General features: G+C 46.9%; 1 protein-coding gene across 1 annotated transcript; it reads right to left on the bottom strand.

The window, feature by feature from the left end:
- Positions 1-4772: 4772 nt before the first annotated feature.
- Positions 4773-22665, bottom strand: LOC149855493 (ficolin-1-like). The gene is made up of 9 exons (XM_090022578.1): positions 22196-22665; positions 20288-20401; positions 19925-19978; positions 15524-15559; positions 14899-14987; positions 14457-14473; positions 14118-14239; positions 6453-6587; positions 4773-5648 (listed from the first exon to the last, which is right to left on the bottom strand). Exons 1-9 carry the CDS (start codon positions 22299-22301, stop codon positions 5362-5364), a joined length of 960 nt encoding a protein of 319 aa, XP_089878704.1. The 5' UTR covers positions 22302-22665; the 3' UTR covers positions 4773-5361.
- Between the last annotated feature and the right edge of the window lie 206 nt (positions 22666-22871).

Here is a 22871-nt window from a genome sequence, read left to right as displayed (position 1 = left end):
CATCAACATCTTCATCGGTGACTTGGACGAGGAGGTAAAAAGCACCCTGTTCAAATATGCTGATGACACTAAGATGTGGGGGGGATGTGGGGATGCTAGAAGGGAGGAATAGGCTGCAATTGGACCTAGACAGGTTACAGGGGTGGGCGGACAAGAATAGATGGGATTCAACACTGACAAGTGCAAGGTGCTGCACCTGGGGAGGAAGAACCAGCACCATACCTACAGGCTGGGGAACTCCCTTCTCGTCAGTGCAGAGGCAGAAAAGGATCTTGGAGTCATCATTGATGCCAAGATGAACATGGGCCGGCAGTGTGGGGATGTAGTCAGGAAAGCCAACCGCACCTTGTCATGCATCCACAGGTGCATCTTGAGCAGGTCCAAGGAGGTGATCCTCCCCATCTATGCGGCACTGGTCAGGCCGCAGCTGGAGTACTGCGTCCAGTTCTGGGCACCGTACTTCAGGAGGGACGTGGACAGCATGGAGAGGGTCCAGAGGAGGCCACTCACATGATCAGGGGGCAGCAGGGCAGGCCCTACGAGGAGAGGCTATGGGACCTGAACCTGTTCAGCCTCCAAAAAAGAAGGCCGAGGGGGGATCTGGTGGCCTGTTACAAACTAGTCAGGGGAGACCAGCAGGCATTGGGGAGTCCCTGTTCCCCCGAGCACTGCCAGGAGTGACTAGAAATAACAGTCACAAGCTGGCAGAGGGTAAATTCAGACTACACATCAGGAGGCGCTACTTCATGGTCAGGGCGGCTAGGATCTGGAACCAACTTCCAAGAGAAGTGGTGCAGGCTCCTACCCTGGGGGTCTTTAAGAGGAGGTTAGATGAACACCTTGCTGGGGTTGTTTGACCCCAGTACTCTTTCCTGCCGTGGCAGGGCGTCGGACTCAATGATCTGCTCAGGTCCCTTCTGACCCTATCAACTATGAAACTATGAAGTTAGGGGGAGTTTTCCCGTGTTGGCAAAGGAACTGCAAACATAAAAAAGGCATGTCAGAAACAGACCCAGAATTGTGACAGCTGCATGCGAGTGTCTTGCAGCCCACTGCTTGTTTGTGCTTTTCTTCTGGTTCTTTCAAGTTTGATTCTAACAGAAGTAGAATAGAAGGAACTGAAAAGTGCCTACATTTAAGCAGTAGGCTTCAGAGAAGATGGTGAAATGGAAAAGGAAAGGCTTAGTATTAAGCACTTGCTTAGGGGTTACTAATAATGGGCCTCCTCTGAACATAATGTAGTCAGTGGAAGGATGCCCTGGCTTTGGATCACACCCTGGCTGACCACTGCAGTAATTGCTAGAGAAACCCTTCAAGCTAAGCTTTCTCTTTGAGCTAAACCAGCCTGAACTTCATCCCTGATGCTTTGCAGGAGCAGTGAGCCCAGATGACTCGGGCTCCAGCTGGTGCAGTTCATTCAAGCCTGAAGAATGACACTTTGCTGTTCCCACTGGCTCCCCTATATGGCACAGTGCAGCTACTTGGATAAAAAATATTGCCACTTAGGTTGTAAAAGTCAAATTTTTATGGCTAGTCAAGGAATCCCCTGTTGAAATGTGAGATGCAAGAACACTGCTGTGTGCAAATGGCCTTTTGTATCTGAGAAATGCCACATCCCCCCCTTGAATCTGATTATAAGTCAAGTACCAGGAATTCTCTGTGGCACAGTATGTCACGAATACCTATGTTGCCTTTTGTTTGCTATGCGTGGCTTCATTAAATTGTTGTTTCTTTCTTCCCAGGCAATGTAAAAAAACAAAACCACCCCCACCCCCATCAGTAGGCTTGTAGTTGAGAATGATCTACCCAGCAGGCCCTCATTTTATTAAATTCTCCTGGTGAAACAGCCTGTTCCACTCCTGGGCAGCGGAGAATCAAAAACTCTGAGTTAATTCAGGTCTACTTGATGCTGGCATGTGTAGCAGGCACTGTGCCTACTGCCTGGAACGCCATACGTGGATTCTCTTCCTGCCTCCCCTTGTGAGCAGTATCTGTCTCAGCCAGAGATATGCTGCTCTTCATTGTGCCTTTCTCATGGAAGAGTCAGAGGAGGCTACAGACCTGTGTTAGCAAGAAACATATTTGTCTGACACTCCTGATGGACTGAATGGTTCAGATGTGGCAAAATGTCTTCCATGTTATTGAGACTGACCGATTGCCAGAGAAAAAACAGAAAAATACAACCCATGAATATCTGGTCTTGTCTTTGTAGGGAGGAATCAAGATGTTTTTCCTACCCTAGGAATATGAACTGCCTGCTGTCTCCAAGGAGACAGCGTGGCAGAGAACATCATAAGAAAAAAAATCCACCTCTGATTTTTATTACCAAGCAATGTCATCAGGTGAATGGTTTCATTCCCCAGCCAGAATTCACTGAGCCAATTCCCAAAGCTTCCTTTATATGAATCCCAGCATGGAAAAAAATCCACTGATGTATATGTTTGGGGAAAACTTGCAAGGAAACAAGATGGTACTTAGAATTCACCTGGCAGCAGCCTGTCTTGTTACTGGAAAGTGTATTAATATTTTTATACCTCCAGAGCTTCAGGGAGTTGTCATGGATGGCATGATACAGAATTACATTTAGAAGCGGATGGAGCAAATAGTTTCAGCAGAGTGACATTTTTTTTCTGTGAGAAGTTAACAGTGCTGGAGATTTTATTCTCTGTTCAAACAATTTTATTTGCTGGGAAAAAACAGGTAGCAGTAGCCAGGTACAGAACTGTTTGTGGCTAGTAGGCTGGATGGGTCAATCTTAGTCAGCCGAACCAAGGGGACCCCAAGGCATAATCTAGACCCACTCCCAATAAGTCTTCTGTGCTAGGTACAGAGGAGAACTTTATTGGTTACAAGGAGTAGGTCTGGAATAGGGTACAGGGTTGAGCAACATCAGAGAAATCCCATAGATTAAACAGGCATGTCTGGGTAGTCTTTGATCATGCATCTGTGTTACTGAAAGCTATACATCTATCCCAGGTAGCTTACTCACGAGCATCATCCAGAGGCAGGTGGAGATTCCCTCTGGAGACAGGCAGTTCATTGATCATGAGTTTCAAGAGAGAGCAAGTTTCAGATGATCCAGCCTCTCTGAGTTTTTTAATCATAGCTACTGCTCCTCCTCCTGGGCAGTCTTTAACTTATATAGACCTTATGACTTCATTTACCTGGTCCAATGGCCAGCACCAGTTGGTTGGTAGCCAACCAATTTGAAATGCATCGCTGGTTCTGGGTAGCCTGGCAGGGTCTCTAGCCCCCTCCAGTCAGGTTGGCATTGCTTAAAACAATAGGGAGCCCAAACCCCTCACCCAGGTATGTGATGCCAGTCAGGTAGGCAGAGGGAGCAGGTTTCCTCCCTCTGTCAGGAATGTATCCAACTCAGGTTACCTAAAGAGATGGGGGGTCTGCCCTCTGCAGAGCCCATATTAACCAAATTGCCACAGAGCAGAGTTTTTGGGGAGAGACACAGGGTGGCCTTCTGCCACACTGGGCAGGGGGAGCAGGGAAGCCCTGGGAGGTTGCGGGGGGAAGGGGTCATGGGGGAAGCCCAGAATGGGAGGTGGTGGGGATTCCTACCTTTCAGTCCTCCAGGCTCCTGCTGGCTTGAGCATGTGACTGCTCCAAACTCAAGGTAGCACTAACACGGATCAGCACTTGTGTGGCTCACAGTGTAAGGTGTAACACGGCCTTATGTCTGCCAAGACAGCATTGCAGCACAGTGTGCCTCCTGTGATATCAGTAGAGAGCAGTGTCCCTTCGCTAGCTGTATCACAACAGGAGGCCATACAAAGGTAGATCTCTAATTCTGAATGCAGATTACTGGCTCTTATTCCCCATGTCACTGCAGATTAGACACGACACAGAAACGATGTGTTTGGTGCCTGAGGAGCCAAAGGATTACAAGATGACTCTCTGTAACTTTCCTCTTGCTTCCCCTGCCTTCCCCTCAGTGTAGGGCGAGTGCTCAGCTAGCACTGGGAAGGCTTGTTTCTTGCTTCTACCAGGAACAAGTACGACCCTTTAAAATGGTTTAAGCTACTTCCCCAATGACCTTGCTTTGTGAGGATGTGATGGCTTATCATGGGCTACCTGTGTGTCTACAGCATGAAAGAGGTTGCGTATATGTGGACAAGTGATAAACTTGCTGGCTAAGCTGTTAGCTATTTTTATGAGACTGGTTAAGCCTACAGCAACTGCTGATGGCTTGGTATACTGCTGCTGTTCTCATTCAGGCAGACAGTTGGGGACAGATTTTTCCAAAGAGACTTTTGAAACTCCTATTTTTTGATAGAAGGCAACAGCAGCTGTTTCCAGACATCCTGAGAGGGACTTTTCTAAGTAACCTCTGGCCAAAGCCTGCCCAGCTCAACAAGCACTGAGCCACACTGGCTATATGTAGATTGTACAGACTACCTATGTGCCCCTAAAAGTGGACCTATACGGCGAAGTAAGCAGGAGATACCTGTTATAAGGATCAGAATGAAGCAGAAGGCCTGACAGTTCTCAATCCATTAATGGCATATGAAGAAAATGCCTCTCACTTCCTTCTCTGTCCCTTCAGAAATAAGAACAGACATGAGACATCTTATCACGTTAGGATGTGTCTGTATGTGGATAGTTTGTGGTCATGGAACCAACACCACTTCTTTCATGTATGCCCTGATTCTGCCATTGATTGACTCCAAGCGTTAAAGAGATTTATCCATAATTTTTATTGTGTAACTTTTTGACATAGTCATTAAAACATCTTTTAAATGACTTGCAAAACCTGAATTTTGTATAGTATTGGGAAGAAGTAAATATTAGTGATCATTGTAATGGTGATGTCAATGACTTGACCAACAGATGATTCAATCCAGTCTCAAAGTTCTTTCATAACAGGCAAGGATTTGTTGTGGTATCGTTGATCCTGATATCTTTCCTTGGTCATAAGGGAGAGCATTTTCATTACCCCAAAGCTTGTCCAATGGGTCTCCCAGGTATGCACAAAAAGTCCTTATCTTGCATACATTGCCTGGGCCATCACAGCTACAATGCTTCAACCTTGCTACAACTTGGATTGCTGGTTTACTGTTTCATTACTTTGTGTTTAGTTGTGACATCAACATGATCATTCTGTCATTTCATTCTTGGTTAGTTTTGAAATGCATACTGTTGTTTTAGCTTCATTGGCATGATTTATTTTAGTTTTGCTTTTTTTATACAAAAAAAAATTAAAAATACAGAGTGGAGCAAGATGGACCCAAGTCACTAATGATGAACATAAATTAACAGAATGCTCCTTGCCCTTCGTCCAAGGGATACAGATAACTAAAGCACATATATGAAGATGACTACTTCTTGACATGGGAAATAATTACCTAATTAGATAGCTCCAACTAACTGTTTACTTCTAGATTCCCTCCTGCTTGGCCTGAATTTCATCTCTGACAGCCTGTAGGAGTACTTGTACCCATGGCCTGTTTGCCAGTTCACGCCATCTGCAAAGCTGTTATGAGGGCCCCTATGGTATAGCCCATTCAGGTTGGAGAGGTGGCACTTCTTGTACCACCAGGCCCCCTTAAAGGATACAGCACAGTTGTCGGGATGTGGATCATTGTTGCGTTCTTTGGTTGTAAACACCATGTTTTTGTGGCTGCTCAGTGAATCCCCTGTGGAAAAACAGTTCTCGTTTGTATTTATTTTTGGATAGGTTATCACTGTTCAGGTCTGTGAATATGGTCAATCCTGCTCATCCATTTTTTATTTCACTAGGAACTGGCAACCCTTTGCAACACAGGAGACAGACTGCTATTGCATTCTGGGTTTGTGAAGGAGAAGGGTGAATAAAATCTACACCCTTTCATTGCACAAAGAGAGAATGTGTGGACCTGTGACTAGAGCATCAGACTGGGACCTAGTAGGAGACCTTAGCTCAACTCTTGGTTCTGTCCCTGTTTGCTTGGGCAAGTCCTTTCTATTCAGTTTTCTCATCTGTAAAATGGAGCACAGATTCAGATCTCCATGGTAAAGTACTTAAAGATCTCCAAAGGAAAATTACTAGACAAGTTAGGAAGTATTAATGCTTAAGTGACCAGCTGAAAAAGGGCCTCAGTTAGTTATGAAGCCTTGCTTATAATCAGGCCTCATGTAAGGAGTAAGTTTGGGAAGTTTTGCTCCTTCTGCCTCCTCTTTACAGAGTATTATAATGCTTATGGACTAAGAAGAGGTTTGTCATCCAAGGGAAATATCATAGTTGGCATGATGCTGCCTGTGACCTATTGCTGGATTTGATATTATACTGCATCTGTGAAATGTACCCCTGGCTCCCTTATAGGAAGGCAGAGCAAATGGGGACATCTCCAGCTGCAAGTGAAGAAGAACACAATTTACTCTTGCCACAAAGAAGTTTTCTAATGTTTCTTTGGCTCTGCAGAATTTTCATCTGCTCTGGAAGGTAGAACATGACATCTTACCTGTGTTACCACCACCAACATTCCCAAGGATCAGTTTGTATTTCTCAGTCTCTCCCAAAATTTTGAATGATTTGTATTTGGTGAAATGATGGTTGTTGTCAAAATCTCTGAGGTCTATGTGAAGTTCATTCTCTCCTAGTCAAAACAATTTGGAGAGACAATATTAAATATGTTCCACTACTGCTTCTGTCTATTCCTTCTATAGTATCCTCGTGTTGGGTATGAGCTGGAAATGTTCTTACTAAGCCAAGGCTACGTTAGCTGGTGTAAACCACCACAGCACCAGTGAAATAAATAGCATTACGTTGACTTTCACCAGCTAACAAGCCACCCACCCCATCTCTTGATGTCGAGTTAAGGATGAAGGGCTTTTTCATTTTGGAAATCAGTATTTTGTTGAAAACGTAAATTTTTTATGGGACAATTTGGGTTTTGATATATATTTTTTTCATTTTCCAATATATTTTGCTTCAAAATTATGGATTCTTCCCACTTTCCACCTCTTTCTTATTGACCCCCAAATTCTCCACTTGCGAAATAGCAAAGTATAAAGAGAGATTTCTCTTTCCTCCTAGCACTTTATATCTCCCATTTTTGCCAGTTGAAAAACAATCCAGGAATTGACAGTATGACTTTTGGAGAGAATATAATACTTCTTCTTTAAAAACATGTTCAGCATTTACCAGGATTTCTCACAGGTGTGTGGGATGGAGGGGGCCTTCCCATTTTTCTTGTTTTTTTTCCCCTGGGAAACTGAAATGTCACAAGATCTTAGTTTTCCAGCTACTAGTAGTGAATACCACTGCAGCAGATCTGTGATCTTCTCTGGGTTGTAAGGCCTGAGAGGGTTTTTATAGCATTACATACATAAAGGAGATAATGACCTCAGAGAATGATGCTACAGTATCAGAGCAGCTCGCTGGTTGATGCTGGGCTGTCATCTAAAGGTGACATTACTTCAACTTTTAGAGTTTTTATAGGTCACAGTTACCCATGGTTTAGATAAACCAGTTTTTGGGGGGATGATGTAAATTGCTGAATACTTCTTATTTTATGATCTTTAAGTCAGAGAAGGGTAGCAGGGCTACATTACCGTTTACTTCTTGTTTTTCCTGATCAATTAGTGCTGTGAAAAATAAGCACAGGAAATGACACCTTCAGCAGCAATTGCATTTTAGTGATCTCGGCTCCCTGTAACAAGGAGGTTCATAGCACACAGTAGACCTGGGGTGGGCAATTATTTTGAGCAATGGGCCTATTACTGAGCTTTGGCAAGCCATTGAGGGCCATGTGATGGCAGCCGGGGCAGATAAATATTAATTTTCTAAATTTTTGAGGGTCCCCGCAGGCCGGATAGAGTGGCCTGGTGGGCTGCATCTTGCCCACCCCTGCAGTAGACTAAGAAAAGCAGTAGGGCTGTGCAGAGCAGGTAATACTTGATTTGACAGCCATGTCGAATATTAAACGGGGTCCCACTTCAATTTACCATCCGCTTGGAGTCGAAGCGAGTCCGCTTGGACTCGAGGTCGAAGCTCAGTCGAATATTCAAGCTGCTTCGACTTCCCCATAGGCTATAATGGGGAAGGTCGAAGCAGGCTATAACTCTGGCATTTCTTGTCTGATGCAGGTGAAACTTGCAGGAATGGTAGTTCCTGAGGAGCCCACAAAGCGTGCCAACTTTCAACAAGATAGGTTCAGGGGGTTCGGAGAAACAGCACCCCAAATTCTTGAGAGAGAACCTCCTGTGTGGAAAGCCACAGGGAGCTCAAAACTGCAGGAGCCCACCAAGCCTGCCAACTTTCACAGCGATAGGTGCAGGGGTTTGGGGGAAACTGCACCTTAGGCTGCTGACAGACAAAACTCGTGATGCAGATGGAGCGAGGAAGGCGGCATTCGCTCCGCCTGCACCTGGCACTTGGGGACCCTGGCAGCGGGAGGTTCACCTTGAGGAGTACCAGCTGCTCCACCAAACCAGGACCCAAGCAGGTGTGGTGGGTGTCACAGCATCCACAGCCACGCTGAACACCCTCTTGCTTGGCACATTGGTCGGTGGACAGGACAGGTATTCGCGGGCAACTGTGGCCAGATCCGGCCACATTGGGCTGCAGGTTGCCCAGTAGGCCAAGGGGTCGCAGTCCAGTGGCTCCACAGGCTCAGCAAGATAGGCAGACACCACCGTTTGAGGGCTGTCTGCCTGATCCTGGGGTCTGGTGGGTCTGGACCCCCTAATGTTAGCCATGGCCTTAGCCCATATTAGCAGCGCCTGTGGTGGAGGGGAAGACTGGCTTGTGGATGGCAGGCTGGGTTCAGGCAGTGGATCCCCCCTGTCCCACTTCCCCCCACCTCTGCCGCTCCACCTCCGTCACTTTCTTCATAAATACCTCCCTCCAGTGACTCAGTGTCTCGCTGCCACATATGGTGCCCTTCACCCTTGGGTCACAGATGGTGGCCAGCATATGCACTGTGTTGGACCCCAAGGGTTCAAGCCTTTTCCTAAGGCCCTCCTTCAGCCTCCCAGTCTCGGGCTATGGGCTGAGGAGGGAGAGGAGGATCCACGCAGTGAACCAAATGGACTGCGGAGCTGGTGTCATCGGGAAGGCTTTGGCTTCCATGACCACAGCCCGCTCTTTGGCGAGAAAGGCAACGAGCTGCTGGGAAGAGATGGCCTCCACCTCTCTCCCTTGGGGAGGAGGCTCTTCTCAGCCAGGCTGGCTGACCTGCTCCACCGGGCTTTAAACTAAGCCCGCTGAGGGATGGGGGGACTACCACCACTGCTGGCCCGCTGAGCAACCCTTGCAAAGCCAGCAGCCTAAGGCACTTAAGGGATCCCACCCCTGTCCCAGCCCTGGCACAATCTGTGGGCAAGGCAAGAGCCCCCAAGGGCACACTTGCCTGTCTGTACACTAATGCCAGGAGCCTGGGCAACAAGCAGGAGGAGCTCGTCCGCCTGCTCAGTGCAAAGAATTATGATGTCATTGGGATAACGGAGACCTGGTGGGACTCCACCCATGACTGGACCACGGGTATAGAGGGCTATACCCTGTACAGGAGGGATCGTGTTGACAAAAGGGGCGGGGGTGTAGCTCTCTATGTGAAGGAAAGCTACATGTCCCTGCAAGCTGATGTTGGCGACCGGCATGGACAGCTAGAGACCCTCTGGGTAAAAATTCATGGGGAATACGGCACAGGGGACACAATGGTGGGAGTCTACTACAGACCTCCCACTCAAAGTCCTGAGCTTGACCAGGAGTTCGCCCGGGAACTGACTGAGGCTGCTTGCTCCAGGACCTTGGTTGTCATGGGTGACTTCAATTACCTGGACATCTCGTGGGAAGGTCACTCAGCAAAATCCGAGCGGTCGCAAAGCTTTCTCTCATGCGTGGATGACCTCTACCTTACTCAAGATGTCTATGGGCCAACGAGAGGCAAAGCGCTGCTCGACCTGGTACTGGCTACAGGGGATGACCTAATCGGTGACCTAGTGATCGATGGGAAGCTGGGTGACAGCGACCACGAGCTGATCACCTTCACCATCCGCCATAAAGCTGGCAAGTCAGTCAGCAACGCAGAAGTCCTTGACTTCAGAAAAGCCAACTTTGACAAGCTCAAGCAGCTTGTCGGTCAGGCCCTCAGGGACTGTGACCCCAGGGAGATGGGAGTTCAAGAAGAGTGGTTGCTTCTCAAGGAAGCGATCCTCAATGCACAAGCTAAATCTATTCCAACACGGAGGAAAGGCAGCAAGAAGGCACAGCAGCCCTCCTGGCTCTCCAGGGACCTAGCGGACCTCCTGCAGCTAAAAAGGAAAGCCTACAAAGGATGGAGGATGGGATTCACCTCCAAGGAGAATTATTCTGCGCTGGTCCGGTTCTGCAGGGAGCAAACCAGGAAAGCCAAGGCTGCAACTGAACTCCAACTAGCTTCAAACATCAAGGACAACAAAAAGTCCTTTTTCAGATATGTGGGGAGCCAGAGGAAAAGCAAGGGCAATGTTGGACCCCTGCTAAACCAGATGGGCAACTGACAACTGACACCCAGGAAAAAGCCAACCTATTAAATAGGTACTTTGCATCAGTCTTTCATCAGTCCCATGGAACGCCCATGGGACAGGGAGATCTGGGTGATGGGGATCCCTTACCCTCCATAAATGCTGACCTCGTGAAGGAACACCTTGAGAAGCTGGATACCTTCAAGTCAGCCGGCCCTGACAATCTGCACCCCAGGGTACTCAAGGAGCTGGCAAGCATCATAGCCCAGCCCCTGGCACGGATCTTTGAAAACTCCTGGCGCTCTGGTGTAGTGCCCGAAGACTGGAAGAAGGCCAATGTGGTGCCGATCTTCAAGAAAGGGAGGAGAGTGGATCCGGCTAACTACAGGCCCATTAGCCTGACTTCTATCCTGGGAAAGATCTTAGAAAAGTTTATTAAGGAGGCCATCCTTGATGGACTGGCCCACACTAACATCCTAAGGGATAGCCAGCACGGGTTTGTTGCGGGTAGGTCTTGTTTGACCAATCTTATTTCCTTCTACGACCAGGTGACTTATCACCTGGACGAGGGAGAAGAGATTGATGTCATATATCTTGACTTCAAAAAAGCTTTTGATCTGGTATCCCGTGATCACCTCTTGGCCAAACTGGCCAGTTGCGGCCTTGGCTCCACCACGATCCGCTGGCTGGGAAATTGGCTTCGTGGTTGGACCCAGGGGGTTGTAATCGATGGCAGTCACTCATCGTGGTGCCCTGTGACCAGTGGGGTCCCTCAAGGCTCTGTCCTTGGACCCATACTGTTCAACATCTTCATTAATGATGTGGACATTGGAGTCAGGAGTGGACTGGCCAAGTTCACCGATGACACCAAACTTTGGGGCAAAGCATCCACGCCAGAAGATAGGCGGGTGATCCAGGCTGACCTGGACAAGCTCAGCAAATGGGCAGATGAGAACCTGATGGTGTTTAACACCGAAAAATGCAAGGATCTCCACCTTGGGAGGAAAAACCTGCAGCACCCTTATAGGCTCGGCAGTGCTACGTTGGATAGCACTACAGAAGAAAGAGACTTGGGGGTCATCATTGACCACAAGATGAACATGAGCCTGCAATGCGATGCTGTGGCTAATAAAGCGACCAAAACGCTGGCGTGCATCCATAGATGCTTCTCGAGCAAATCCCGGGACGTCATTCTCCCCTTGTACTCGACCTTGGTGAAGCCGCAGCTGGAGTACTGCATTCAGTTTTGGGCTCCACAATTCAAAAAGGATGTGGAGAAGCTTGAGAGAGTCCAGAGGAGAGCCACGCGCATGATCAGAGATCAGGAAAACAGATCTTACAATGATAGGCTGAGAGACATGGGACTCTTTAGCCTGGAAAAGTGCAGGCTCAGGGGTGATCTGATGGCCACCTATAAGTTTATCAAGGGTGACCACCAGGATCTGGGGGAACGTCTGTTCACCAGAGCACCCCAAGGGATGACGAGGTCGAACGGTCACAAACTCCTGCAAGACCGTTTCAGGCTGGATATAAGGAAGAATTTCTTTACTGTCCGAGCCCCCAAGGTCTGGAACAGTCTGCCAGTGGAGGTGGTTCAAGCACCTACATTGAGCACCTTCAAGAGTAAACTGGATGCTTATCTTGCTGGGATCCTATGACCCCAGCTGACTTCCTGCCCTTTGGGCAGAGGGCTGGACTCGATGATCTCCCGAGGTCCCTTCCAGCCCTGATGTCTATGAAATCTATGAAATCTGGAAACGAGCCTGCTGGTGTTGCTGGCGCCATCACCGACAGCCCTGTCCCCCTCCAAGGCATTCCTCACAATCAGATGTAAATTGTGTGCCACGCAGCGAATACCAGCAAAGTTGGCATCATGGACTGCCTTGACCATATTGGCCCCATTGTCGGTGACCATGAAGCCGCGGGTGAGCTCAGCATGCCCAACGCCCAGCCACCCCTGCACCATGGAGGTCCAAGGTGAAGTGTACGGTCACCTGTGGACCTGTTTCTCCCTCAAGTGCTCCCTGCATGCTTTGTGTAGGGAGGGCACCACTGTCCTGCTGAAGGTGGTCCATGCGGGCACCTGGTAAGATGGAGCCAGCAGTGCCAGGAGCCGCCTGAACCCTGGCCGTTCAACAAAGGTGAAGGGCTGGCCATCCAGAGCAAGCATCTCCCCAATGGTCTGGGTGACCTTGCTCGCATTTGCAACTGGTCCCTTTTGCCCCCCATGTTCCAGGGTGCCCTGCCTTTGCTGTGGGAGGATGGGGGCTGTGGAGCAAGTGGGGGCCATTCCTGTGGCAAAGGGGTGGCACCTGTGGAGATGATTCAGCATCCCCGAGGTGGTCATGCGCTTTGTTCCCTTGCCCCGGCTGATTTTGGCTCGGCAGTGCATGCAGATAGCAAACGTGGGATCATCTGCCAGCTCATCCCAGACCATGCTAGTACTAGGCCTTTCCCTCTGGCGTGCAGGTGCATCTGTGGATGCTGCTGAACTCTCCCCCTCTTCAGCAGCCAGAGGCACAGCAAGAGAAAGAGTGGACTCAGCTGAGCCACTTGCCTTCATCTGTACAGAGGCACCTCCTGAAGTGCCTTCTGGGAAAGACCTCGTGGCTTGAAAGGAAAAAACCTGAGGGGTGTCGAGCACAAACTCAACTGATTTCCCCTCCTTCCCCAGAGCTTCCCTTGCCAGGGCACTGAGATCCAGGTCCAGCGCCAGCTCTTCTTCTGGCGCGGGAAGGCTCAGCATCGGCAGTGACACAGGGGTGGAGCACGTTGCTGTGATGGTTGCAGTCATGGTGGGAGAGGTTGTGGCTGCTGTGTCTGGAGTGAGAGAGTCTCAGGCACAGGCAGTGGCTCTGGTGGCACTGCTGCTCCCCTCTCTTTACTGCTTATAGCAGCCTCATCCCTTGTAGCGGGAGGAAAGAGTTTGGTGGGGGGGAGAAACTGCAGCTCTCCCGCTTGCACCCCCCTTGCTCCCCTTTGTGCAGGCTGGCCAGTGTGGCCACCTGCCTTTCCACCCCGCTTCATAATGCGTTCCTTCGTATGTAAACTGGAACCTCGAAGTGTGCTGTGCGCCGTGGATTAGATTTCTGGATGTTATGTCAATGTGTTTGTGTGTGTAGATAATATATTGAGAAGCGTTGGTGTGGTGGCAAGAATGAATGATATATAAAAAAATATATATAAACTAAATTCCTATATATAGAATAGATCCTAAGCTACTACTAACCCTATCCAATATAAGCGTAAACTAATATGAAAAGTAGTTATAAAATAAAAGCACCGAGTTCTCAGAAATCCCTGTTGCTAGCGTTGCAAGCAGGGAATCTGTTGAAGATCAGGGCTTGGGATTGGAAGGGATCTCAGAGAATGCTGACAGGTTACTGGCCAGCCACACACGTCAGTCATGAAAGCACTCCCCGCCTCCCTCCCCTTACTTTCCTGTTTTTTTCCCCCCACAGGGAATCCAGTATAGGCAAGTCGAATATTCGACCCTTGTTGAATATTCGACTCACGCTGTTAACATTCGACTTCCAGTATTAGATCCGACAGCTATTTGACCAGCTGCTATTCGACTCGACTTTCGCTTTTTAAGGTTGAATATATTGAATATTTGTCGAATCAAATATTAAGTCAAAGCTTTGCACAGCCCTAAAAAGCAGTATTGTTGATTTCTTTACCAAATGATGTTAACAGGTGAATATTGTCATTCCCCAGGCAGAATTCTGTCAGCTGGTTCCCAAAACCTCGCTTGTATGATTCCCAGTCATGGTAAAAGTCCACAGAACCATTTCTGGAAAACCTGCAGAAAAATGAGAAGAAGTCATGGGAAACTTTCCAGCTTCAACAGGGCAGGGGAAATGCCGATCAACCAATATATCACTTTTAAACTGTTCCAAACCACTTCAGCACAAGGTGAATATTGACAAAATGATATGCTACTGGATGAGTGCAGTGTGGTCAGGGGTATATTACTACAAAGGAAATAGGACAGTCTCTTCATTAGTTTTGTGTCTTACATAATAGAACAGCGGTTCTGATTGGGGCAGCACACTACTGCATTGTTAATGGTTGTTAACCATTACTATTAGTCATCCTTATTAATGAGTTATATTTAATTCAGTCACAAGGGCACACAACATTAAACATTTTCTTCATAACTTCACAATTCTACATATTAGTTCTTGTAAAAACAGAGAATTTAACAAAGTGGCTTTTCTACTGTAATGAAAACCAGGATCTAATTGCAAAAACTAGCAGGAGTTGTTCATTCGCCTGGATTCAGGTTTAGAGAAATACAGTCCTTCAGTGCCCACAGAGCAAAGCTCATTCTGTAATGTGGTGTCTGGCAATGCTCATCTGCAGATATGCCGCCTGTGCTGCCAGCTCATTCTGGGACAGGACGCTTCCCTGCAGGACTGTGTGATCTGGTTTGTTATGTTCTGTTTGCAAAATACTCACAATCCATCCTCCACCATTGGTGTCCGTGTCACACAGCACAGTCATTGCGTTACAGTCATGTGGGTAGATGGTGTGCAAGTTCCTTGCTCCTGGGGGAAGTGGGGATTTTAAATTGTAAATTCATTTTGGTGGATTCTCCTTGAGAAAAAAACATTTTTCTTCTGAGAAGTTTTGTAGACTGCCAACTTTGGGACATTTGTGCCACAAGGGCCTTTTCTTTTGCAAATTACAGAAACTTTGATTTCAGCAGGGCCTGGATTTCATCATAGGGGACTCTTTTTTTTTTGTAGATATAGATATACATGCACAAATACATGTAAATCGGGTATAGCATAAAACTGCACTACTTCTCTTTGCACATACTAGTTAAACTGTTGTCACAATGGAGGCATGTATGTTAAATTTCTACCAACTCCAAATCCAATTTAAAACAAATATGGCTTATTTTGTCACCTAAATACATGAATTAACAAGAAGTAAATTCTATGAGGGACTCTGCACTTTCAAGCTGAAATTTGATGAGCGGAAAGGAGCTGAAACAATCAAGTAATATTCCTGACTTCTGGCTGTGAGATTTGTGCTGACAAAATATTGCAGCAGCAGCATAGTCCTAGGAAACACTCACCTTGTCTACAGAAAAGGTCTTCCAGGTCTGTTATTCCTGTCCATAAAAATATAATATACACAGCTTAAGAAACTGGAAACCAGAAAACTTGCTAATGGCTTTATTGTGGCTACAGTGCAATAAAATAGTGCAGCTCATTAATCCAAAACATTGCTAGCATTATGCAGTTGTTATAAAAAAAAATCATATTTTTCACACCATGCATGAGTACCTTTTGGAGGCAAATGATCCATATATAAATTCATATACATTAAAATTAGATGTTACCTATTAGATTTTTTTGCCTGACTGCCAGATAAATACCTGTATATAAAGGGTGACATTCTATTCCATCAGAGAATGCCCCTCAGGCTATCATAAGTACTTACTTGGCAGTATCACCATAGTCTCAAAGTCTCTAAATAGTCCTTTTGAGGTAGGGAAGTACTGATGTTTCTATTTTACACATTGAAAGTTGACACAGAGAAGCAAACTGATTTCCTAGGCTTACACAGGAAGTCTGGTACGGTGCAAGGAACTGAACCTTGTCCCATGTCCCATATTAATGCTCCAACATGGGGCTGCAAATTTTAACTTGTGGGATTTCCTCTTGGATGCTGAAGTGGTGCAGAGGCATGCATCTTGAATAGTTCTTGCTTATTGCTACAACTACCGGAGGATTTTTTTTATCACTTAAAGTAAGAAAATGGTTCCTGATCATGGGGTGTAATCTGGAGACCATGCTCTGATCCAGGCATGCAATTCAGCACCTGCAGCTAGTGCCATCCTGACCTTTCCCTCTCGATTAAAAGCATATTAAGAATATGCATAGAGACTGTCTAGTACAGCTGTGTGAAGCTTTGAGTGCTGATTGGATTTGGAGGAGATTTGGCCCAATTCGGTGGCCGAATCTCTGAATCCTAATTGAATCAGGGGACCAGTAAAAAGGTCGGAATCAATTCGAAGCTCTCTAAATACTCCGGCCCTTTAAGAAACTCCCCAAACCCCGCCCCCCGAACTCACCAGTGCCTGCAGCAGCCTCAGGGCTTTGGGGGGCTCATGGAAGAGCCCCCTGTGTGATGCAGGGCAGTGGGGAGCAGCAGGGATTGCCCCCTGCTGGGTAGAAACTGGTGAGTCCAGCTTTTTCGGGGGGGGGTTTCCTTAAAGGGCCGAAGCTGGGGCTGGTGGGGAAGCCATGTGGGGGCTGGGACAGCAGGGTGGGGGGAGTTGGGGGGCTCATGCAAAGCTCCCCCCACACAGCATGGGACAGTGGGGAGCAGGAGGGATCTGCCCCCTTGTCTGACAGCACCTGGTGAGTCGCGGCTTTTTTTTTCAAAGTCCAAGGGCAGGTGGGGCAGTCATTGCCGGGGCTGGGAGAGTGAGTGGCGGATGGGCTTGTGTGATTCAGAGATTCACCAGCAGCCGAATATCTGAATCAAATTGGGCCAAATCGATTCGGGACAGTGATTCGAATCACCAAATTGAATCACTGCCCCCTGAATTGGCCAAATCCAAAGTGAATACTAGCCACTTTGCCCAGGCCTACTGTTGAGCACAGGGGTGGGCAAAATACGGCCTGCGGGCTGCATCCAGCCCATATGACCATTCTATCTGGCCTGCGGGGCCCCTAAAAAAATTAGTAAATTAATATTTATTTGCTTCTGGCTGCCTGTCAAAGATGGCAGGAGCCAGGGGCAGTGGGACCCAGGGGGAGCTGGCAGCAGGATGCAGCAGCCAGCTCTGTCCTACCCCTAGCCATTTCCCTGCCTTCCTGCCACCGCACTGCTTCAGCATGCCTGACTGGGGAGCATGGTGTGTTGTGTGTGTGTTTGTGTTTGTAGGGCGAGTCCCACATACACACTCCACATACATGCACCCACACCTGCCTTGCACTGCCATCCACGCAGACCCCACCCTTACACCCCTCACACACCCCAGCCACCCTCTCCCCACACACTTCCCCCCGCAAACCCCATACCCACCCCACCCCCATAGCTATCCATTCCCCACACACACACACCCACATCCCACATACCCACAGCCCCAAAAAACCTATACCCCTCCTCCATATACAAGAGTGAGACTTCATTTTAAGCTATTATATACAATCACCTCTATGTACACTAGACAAACTCATATAAGCCAGGACAAAAATATTTTTTAAAAACAATTAATGAATATTGTAGATGTTTGCTTTTTAGAATATAATTTGGTATTTTTTTGGTTCCGAGATGACAAAACCCCTTGCTGAAAGGAGTGCTTCTGGGGGTAAGGGGAAAGACTTCTGATGACAAAGGTAAGGGGTTAGGGCAGGGGCAGGCAATTATTTTGGGTGAAGAGCTGTTTACTGAGTTTTGGCAAGCCATTGAGGGCTGCACGTGTAGCCCTGCCCCTTGACAGGTGTGCCACCCTCTGGTTGCAATCTTGGGATCCCTTAACATCTGACCTTTGCTATCAGAAGTCCCTCCCCTTGTCCCCCCAGAATTACTCCTTTCAGTAAGGGGTTTTGCCATCTCTGAACCAGATAAATACCAAATTATATTCTAAAAATCAATCATGTATTACAACATTCATTAATGCTTCTGTAGTCCTGGTGCTGCAGCTGAGAACCATGTGATGTGGAGTGCAGTGGGTTGTGGGGGAGGAGAGGAGCAGGAAAATGGCTGCAGCAGGCGGGGGAAAGGGGCAGTGAGCAGGCGCGCCAAGTGCAGCGACAGCTGGGCAGGAGTGTGGGTTTGCACCAGTGTCCTGGGCCCAGTGTCAGCGGGGCCCAGAGTGGGGCAGCAGGAGCATTTCTCGGCTCAGCGACTGCCCACCAGGGCATCCTCACCTCTCAGCGATTGGCTGTGGATAGAGGGTGGGCGCAAATGTAGATATTGGCCCCTGGGCACCGGAGACCCACAGGAGGGGGAGCTAGGGAGGACCTGGGCCAGGCTGGACTTGCTGCAGTAGCTGTTTAGTTTAGCTGCCAGCTCCCCCTGGGTCCTACTGCCTCTGTCTCCTGTCATTTTTGACAGGCAGCTAGGGGTAGATAAATATACATTTTCTAAATTTTTTAGGGGCCCTGTGGACCAGATAGAATGGCCTGGTAGGCTGAATTGGCTCATGGGCTCTATTTTGCCCTCCCCTGGATTGGGGGTGGGACTTCCAGTCACAAGATGGCAACCAGGGGGCAGGACATCTGTCAGGGGGCGGGGTACCCATGAAGCCCTTGATGGCTTGTCAAAACTCGGTAAGCAGCCCTCTGCCTGAAATAATTGCCTGCCGAGTCTGCAAGGTGAATTTGGCTGTTAACTGATGAGCTAGATTAAAAGGGCTTGTCTTGTCCAGCATGTTGCTTATCCTATGTATTCCCAACAGTTCTTAAGTTTCAGAACTAGAGCCCAAGCCTTAGCCTCTGTGTGCATCTCAACAAAGAGGGTTATAATAATGCCAAAACAATCTAAGGATATAGACCTGAGGTGCTCTGTGACCCCCATAAATCAGTCCAAATAATGAGATGACAGAGAAATTAAGAAATGTTCAGAGAATAATTAAGCCTGTAGATGAGACACCCAGGATACAAAACAAAACCTCCAGCAAGTTCCCTAGCATGGCAGCATCAGCAGGAAGCAATCAATCCGAGTGGGAACTGCCAGAGAACAAATGGCAGGGCAGAGGTATGAGGAACCACTCACCAGTCCCACGATGGCCAGCTCAGAGCCTCCTAAATAGTGAAATGAAGGCATCCATTTATAGAACATTTGATGCCGTCTTTAGAAAATTCTTATTATTCTCAGTCTCACAGATGCCTAGTCGAGTCAGTTTGTAGCAGTCTGTTGCCTTCTCTCCCTGTCCCTCCAGCCTGAAGCAGATGTCAGCTGAAGGTTACCTTCGCCTATGTTTTGTGTGCTTGTACGTCAGGGTCAGACCCCCTTTATTTCTGATCTACCTGTTCCCTCCCTTTTGTGGCTGCTGGTAGATGTGTAGTCCCAAGGCAATAAATCAATCGCTGTGCAATTATCATCTTGTCACATTAGTCTGTCTTGCCACTCTCATTCCCTCCCCATGCCTGGCTGTCGAATCACCTAACCCTACACTGAACTTAATCATGTGCTGAGATCTCATTGACTTCAGTGAAACATAAACACACTTTTAAAGCTATGCATGTGTTGAAGTTCTTTGCTAAATGCAGGCCTCTCTCACTAGGAGAACAGCAGGTATATTTTCTCTTACTAAAAGCAGTGATTGAGGATGTCTTAGCTGTTGGTCCAGGGGGGCCAGCCACACACCTTTCTCCTGGTTAAAAAAAGGGAAGCAATATAGCAGAAATGCTCAGAACTGAGTTTCTCCACTGAAAACAGTTGGTCAGATTCACTGTATGTCATATACATGGGTAAACTGAAGCATTTTCTGTTGTTGACTTCCTTTTTGTTACTTTACCTTTCATCCCAGCTGGTCCTGCCTTTCCAGGGCTCCCTGGGGCTCCCTTTTCCCCTGCACAATACCAGAGACAGAGACTTACACATCTGACAATATAGAAGAGTGAAATGCTCCTTGCACCTAAACCAGAAGAGAACTCAGCTCCAACCTTTGAGATTTTTTCAATAGCATGTCTAAGGATCATGGGCTCAAATGTATTTTTAAAAAATGAGTATCATCTAAAAGGGTGCTATATACCCTTTGGACAATTTGCTTTGCGATCCACAGCCTTCAAGTATCCACTCCATATAATAGAAGCTTGGGGAGAACTCTAAGGGCTACAATTTTATTTTCTAAGTAAATACTTAGCTCCTGGGTATATACCTTTCTGTCCCGCAGTTCTTGGTTCCCTTTTGGGTCCTGGTGCACCAGCTGTCCCGGGGCACCCGTGCAGAATGGAGAGTTTATCAGAACCACTGAGACCCACAATGCCCACTTCTGGAGGAACAAACCAATGAATGATGTTAACATGGTTTCGATTATTTGAAGTATTTTGCAATGTCTGGAGAGAAATGTTTACTTGAACTCAGAATCTGTGAATCTTTTCTTTGTTGGCTCTACATAGAGGGAAAAAAACAGTCAGTGCTGATGTTAATAATGAGAGATATCTAGTATTATGAATTCTTGTCTTCTATTGAATTAGACTTTGGGAGGAGCTTGAAGGGGGAACCTCAAGAGGTTTTGTTTCAACACTTGTAGATACTTAGCAACAGTGGATTTCGATTTAAGAAGCATAAGTGTGACTATTCTCATAGTGCTAAAGGAAAAGAAAATTGTTGCTGAAATGCTTGGCCATAAGACAGTAAATTGCCTCTGTCTGCAGGAAGGGGGGGTTTGCAGGGTGCTAACAAGAGTGGGGTAGCTGTTGTGTGGGATCCCTGTTAACCTCCTTAGTAGAACTAGGAAGATCGGTATAAGCATGCAAACTGGCAGTTGTTTTGACCAACTCACAAAGTGGCTGAAATGTATTCAAAAATTTGAAATTTACATGCAAAAAAAAAATCAAAATTTTATCACAACTTTTTCTTCGTTGGTTGACCAGCTCCCTTCCTAGGAGGTGGGAGAAAAGTCCTGGGAGATGGGACATCTAAGAATTTTTTTACAGTTGAATAGGAGGACAGGGAACTCCTTAAAAGCCCTATTCCTTTGTAAGATCTGCTAGCATGGGGCATTGGAGTGCTGCTCCTTCCTGAATTAGGAGTACTTTAAATATGAAAGCGATTTCCTGGCAAATGTGTAATTAAAGAGAGGTGAAGGTCGAGTGGACACGTTGGCAACATAAGGGTAAAAGACATCACCTTTATCCTTGGATAAAGGCATGTTACGATCATTTTGTAATTTAGTACTGCAAACCCAAATTGGCGATAAGGTTAAAATGAGTACAGAGCTGTGACTACCCCCAAGGAATCTATCAGAAGGGTTCGAGAATTTGGGGTCAAAGCTGGTTTTACAAGAAATGAAAATTCCTGTGGAAAATTGTATATATTTTTTGCTGAAAAAGTGGAATGCTTTCTGCAATATCTACTGCAAAGAGGGAATCCCCTAGTATCTCATGGGACAGGAGGTCCAATCAGGCAGCTTGGCTGTCAGAAAAAAATAAGAGCATGAGCCAGCTGAACTCCTGTAGGTGCTGCAGTGGAACAGCTTCAGAATGAAGCTATTTCAAATGAAAGTTTTGGGGTTTTGTTGTTTTTTGGATGAAATCTTGCAATTTTCCGTGAGCGACTCTTCCTTTTCCAACCAGCTCTCACGTCAAAGGCAAAGAGCACTGTACCTGCATGAGACACCTGCATATGCTAACAGGGCTCTTTTTTGCATGATATTGCCAGAGTTGTTTCCTCTGAAAGGTCTTAAAGACATCAGCATATTTCCAGGTGTATGAGTTGTACTTACCCTCAAAAGAAGGGGCACTTTTTCTATGAGAAGCTTACACAGGAGTGTATCTTTTTCATCCACTGTTCAATAGGGTATAGGAATCTCACCTAACCTCTGACAGCAGCAAATGGGAGGTAACTTGTAATGAAGAGATGCTATGAGTCACCTTGTCCTCACTGTAGAGTTATTTATTAGAGAGAAAATTTGAATAATTGTGTGCTACCCTTCCTGTCCCCTCCTTAAAGACTCTCTATCTTCAAACAAATTATGACGGGAAGAATTTGCAATTCTCATGTGATAGATAGGGATCTAGCCAGACCATCATTGTTAAAACATAACAATGGGTGTTTTATTCACTTGCACAGGTGTCCTCAGCCTTACAAAGCACTGCTGCTACCATGAATAAAGCAACAAGAGTTTGCTGTATAGCTCTCCCCATGCCTACTGCTGGTCTCTGCATCATCAGCTTGTTCACCTGGGTCTTGTCTTTGGCTTTAGCATTTCAGTGCTTTTGAACGCTTTATATGTAGCAGATACACATATCCACCTTTGAACTTCCAGCCCCCACCACACATCAATTCCTGGTTTTTTTCAGCCATTTCCCATTGGAAGGCTGTGTGGAAAGACTGTATTTACTCTTTAAGTGGAAGTTATTTGTCTTCTGTACTGGGTTTCATCTGTTATCTAGTGGATTGCAAAACTCTTGCAAATGTTTGGACTTATTTCCAGATGCATGTTAAATAAGGAAGTGATAAGATACAAGTGGTCCGGTAACCCAGTGTTGGCTCTGGGTACTAATACTAATCTGGTCCCAGTAGAAAAAGTCTTTTTTTCTCCCCTAATCTACACACTGGGACCAGATCAGTATGAGCTGTGCTGGCATTGCGTGGCAGAGGGGCTGGCTGGGGCATTAGAGTGCTGAAACTATGGGTTCTCCTACCTCCCACTGTCAGGGACAGTACTATCTTACAGCGAAGTTAATTTATTTACCAGGCCCTAATACCGGCACATGTGTAGACAGTGATGATTTACT

The sequence above is a fragment of the Crocodylus siamensis genome, chromosome 11, assembly GCF_052110815.1.
Source record: "Crocodylus siamensis isolate JL-2025a chromosome 11, ASM5211081v1, whole genome shotgun sequence".
Taxonomy (NCBI): domain Eukaryota; kingdom Metazoa; phylum Chordata; order Crocodylia; family Crocodylidae; genus Crocodylus; species Crocodylus siamensis.
Note: the sequence above shows the minus strand (reverse complement) of the source record. Positions and strands in the feature narration are given on the sequence as shown.

What these genes read in the sequence shown, in the direction of transcription:
- LOC149855493 (XM_090022578.1), bottom strand. Translation starts at nt 22,301, where the DNA reads ATGATGCAGAGACCAGCAGTAGGCATGGGGAGAGCTATACAGCAAACT. An exon ending in AAGAACTGCGGGACAGAAAG is followed by an intron (nt 19,979 to 20,287) that starts GTATATACCCAG and finishes GGTATTGTGCAG; the next exon opens with GGGAAAAGGGAGCCCCAGGG. An exon ending in AGACCTTTTCTGTAGACAAG is followed by an intron (nt 14,988 to 15,523) that starts GTGAGTGTTTCC and finishes CACTTCCCCCAG; the next exon opens with GAGCAAGGAACTTGCACACC.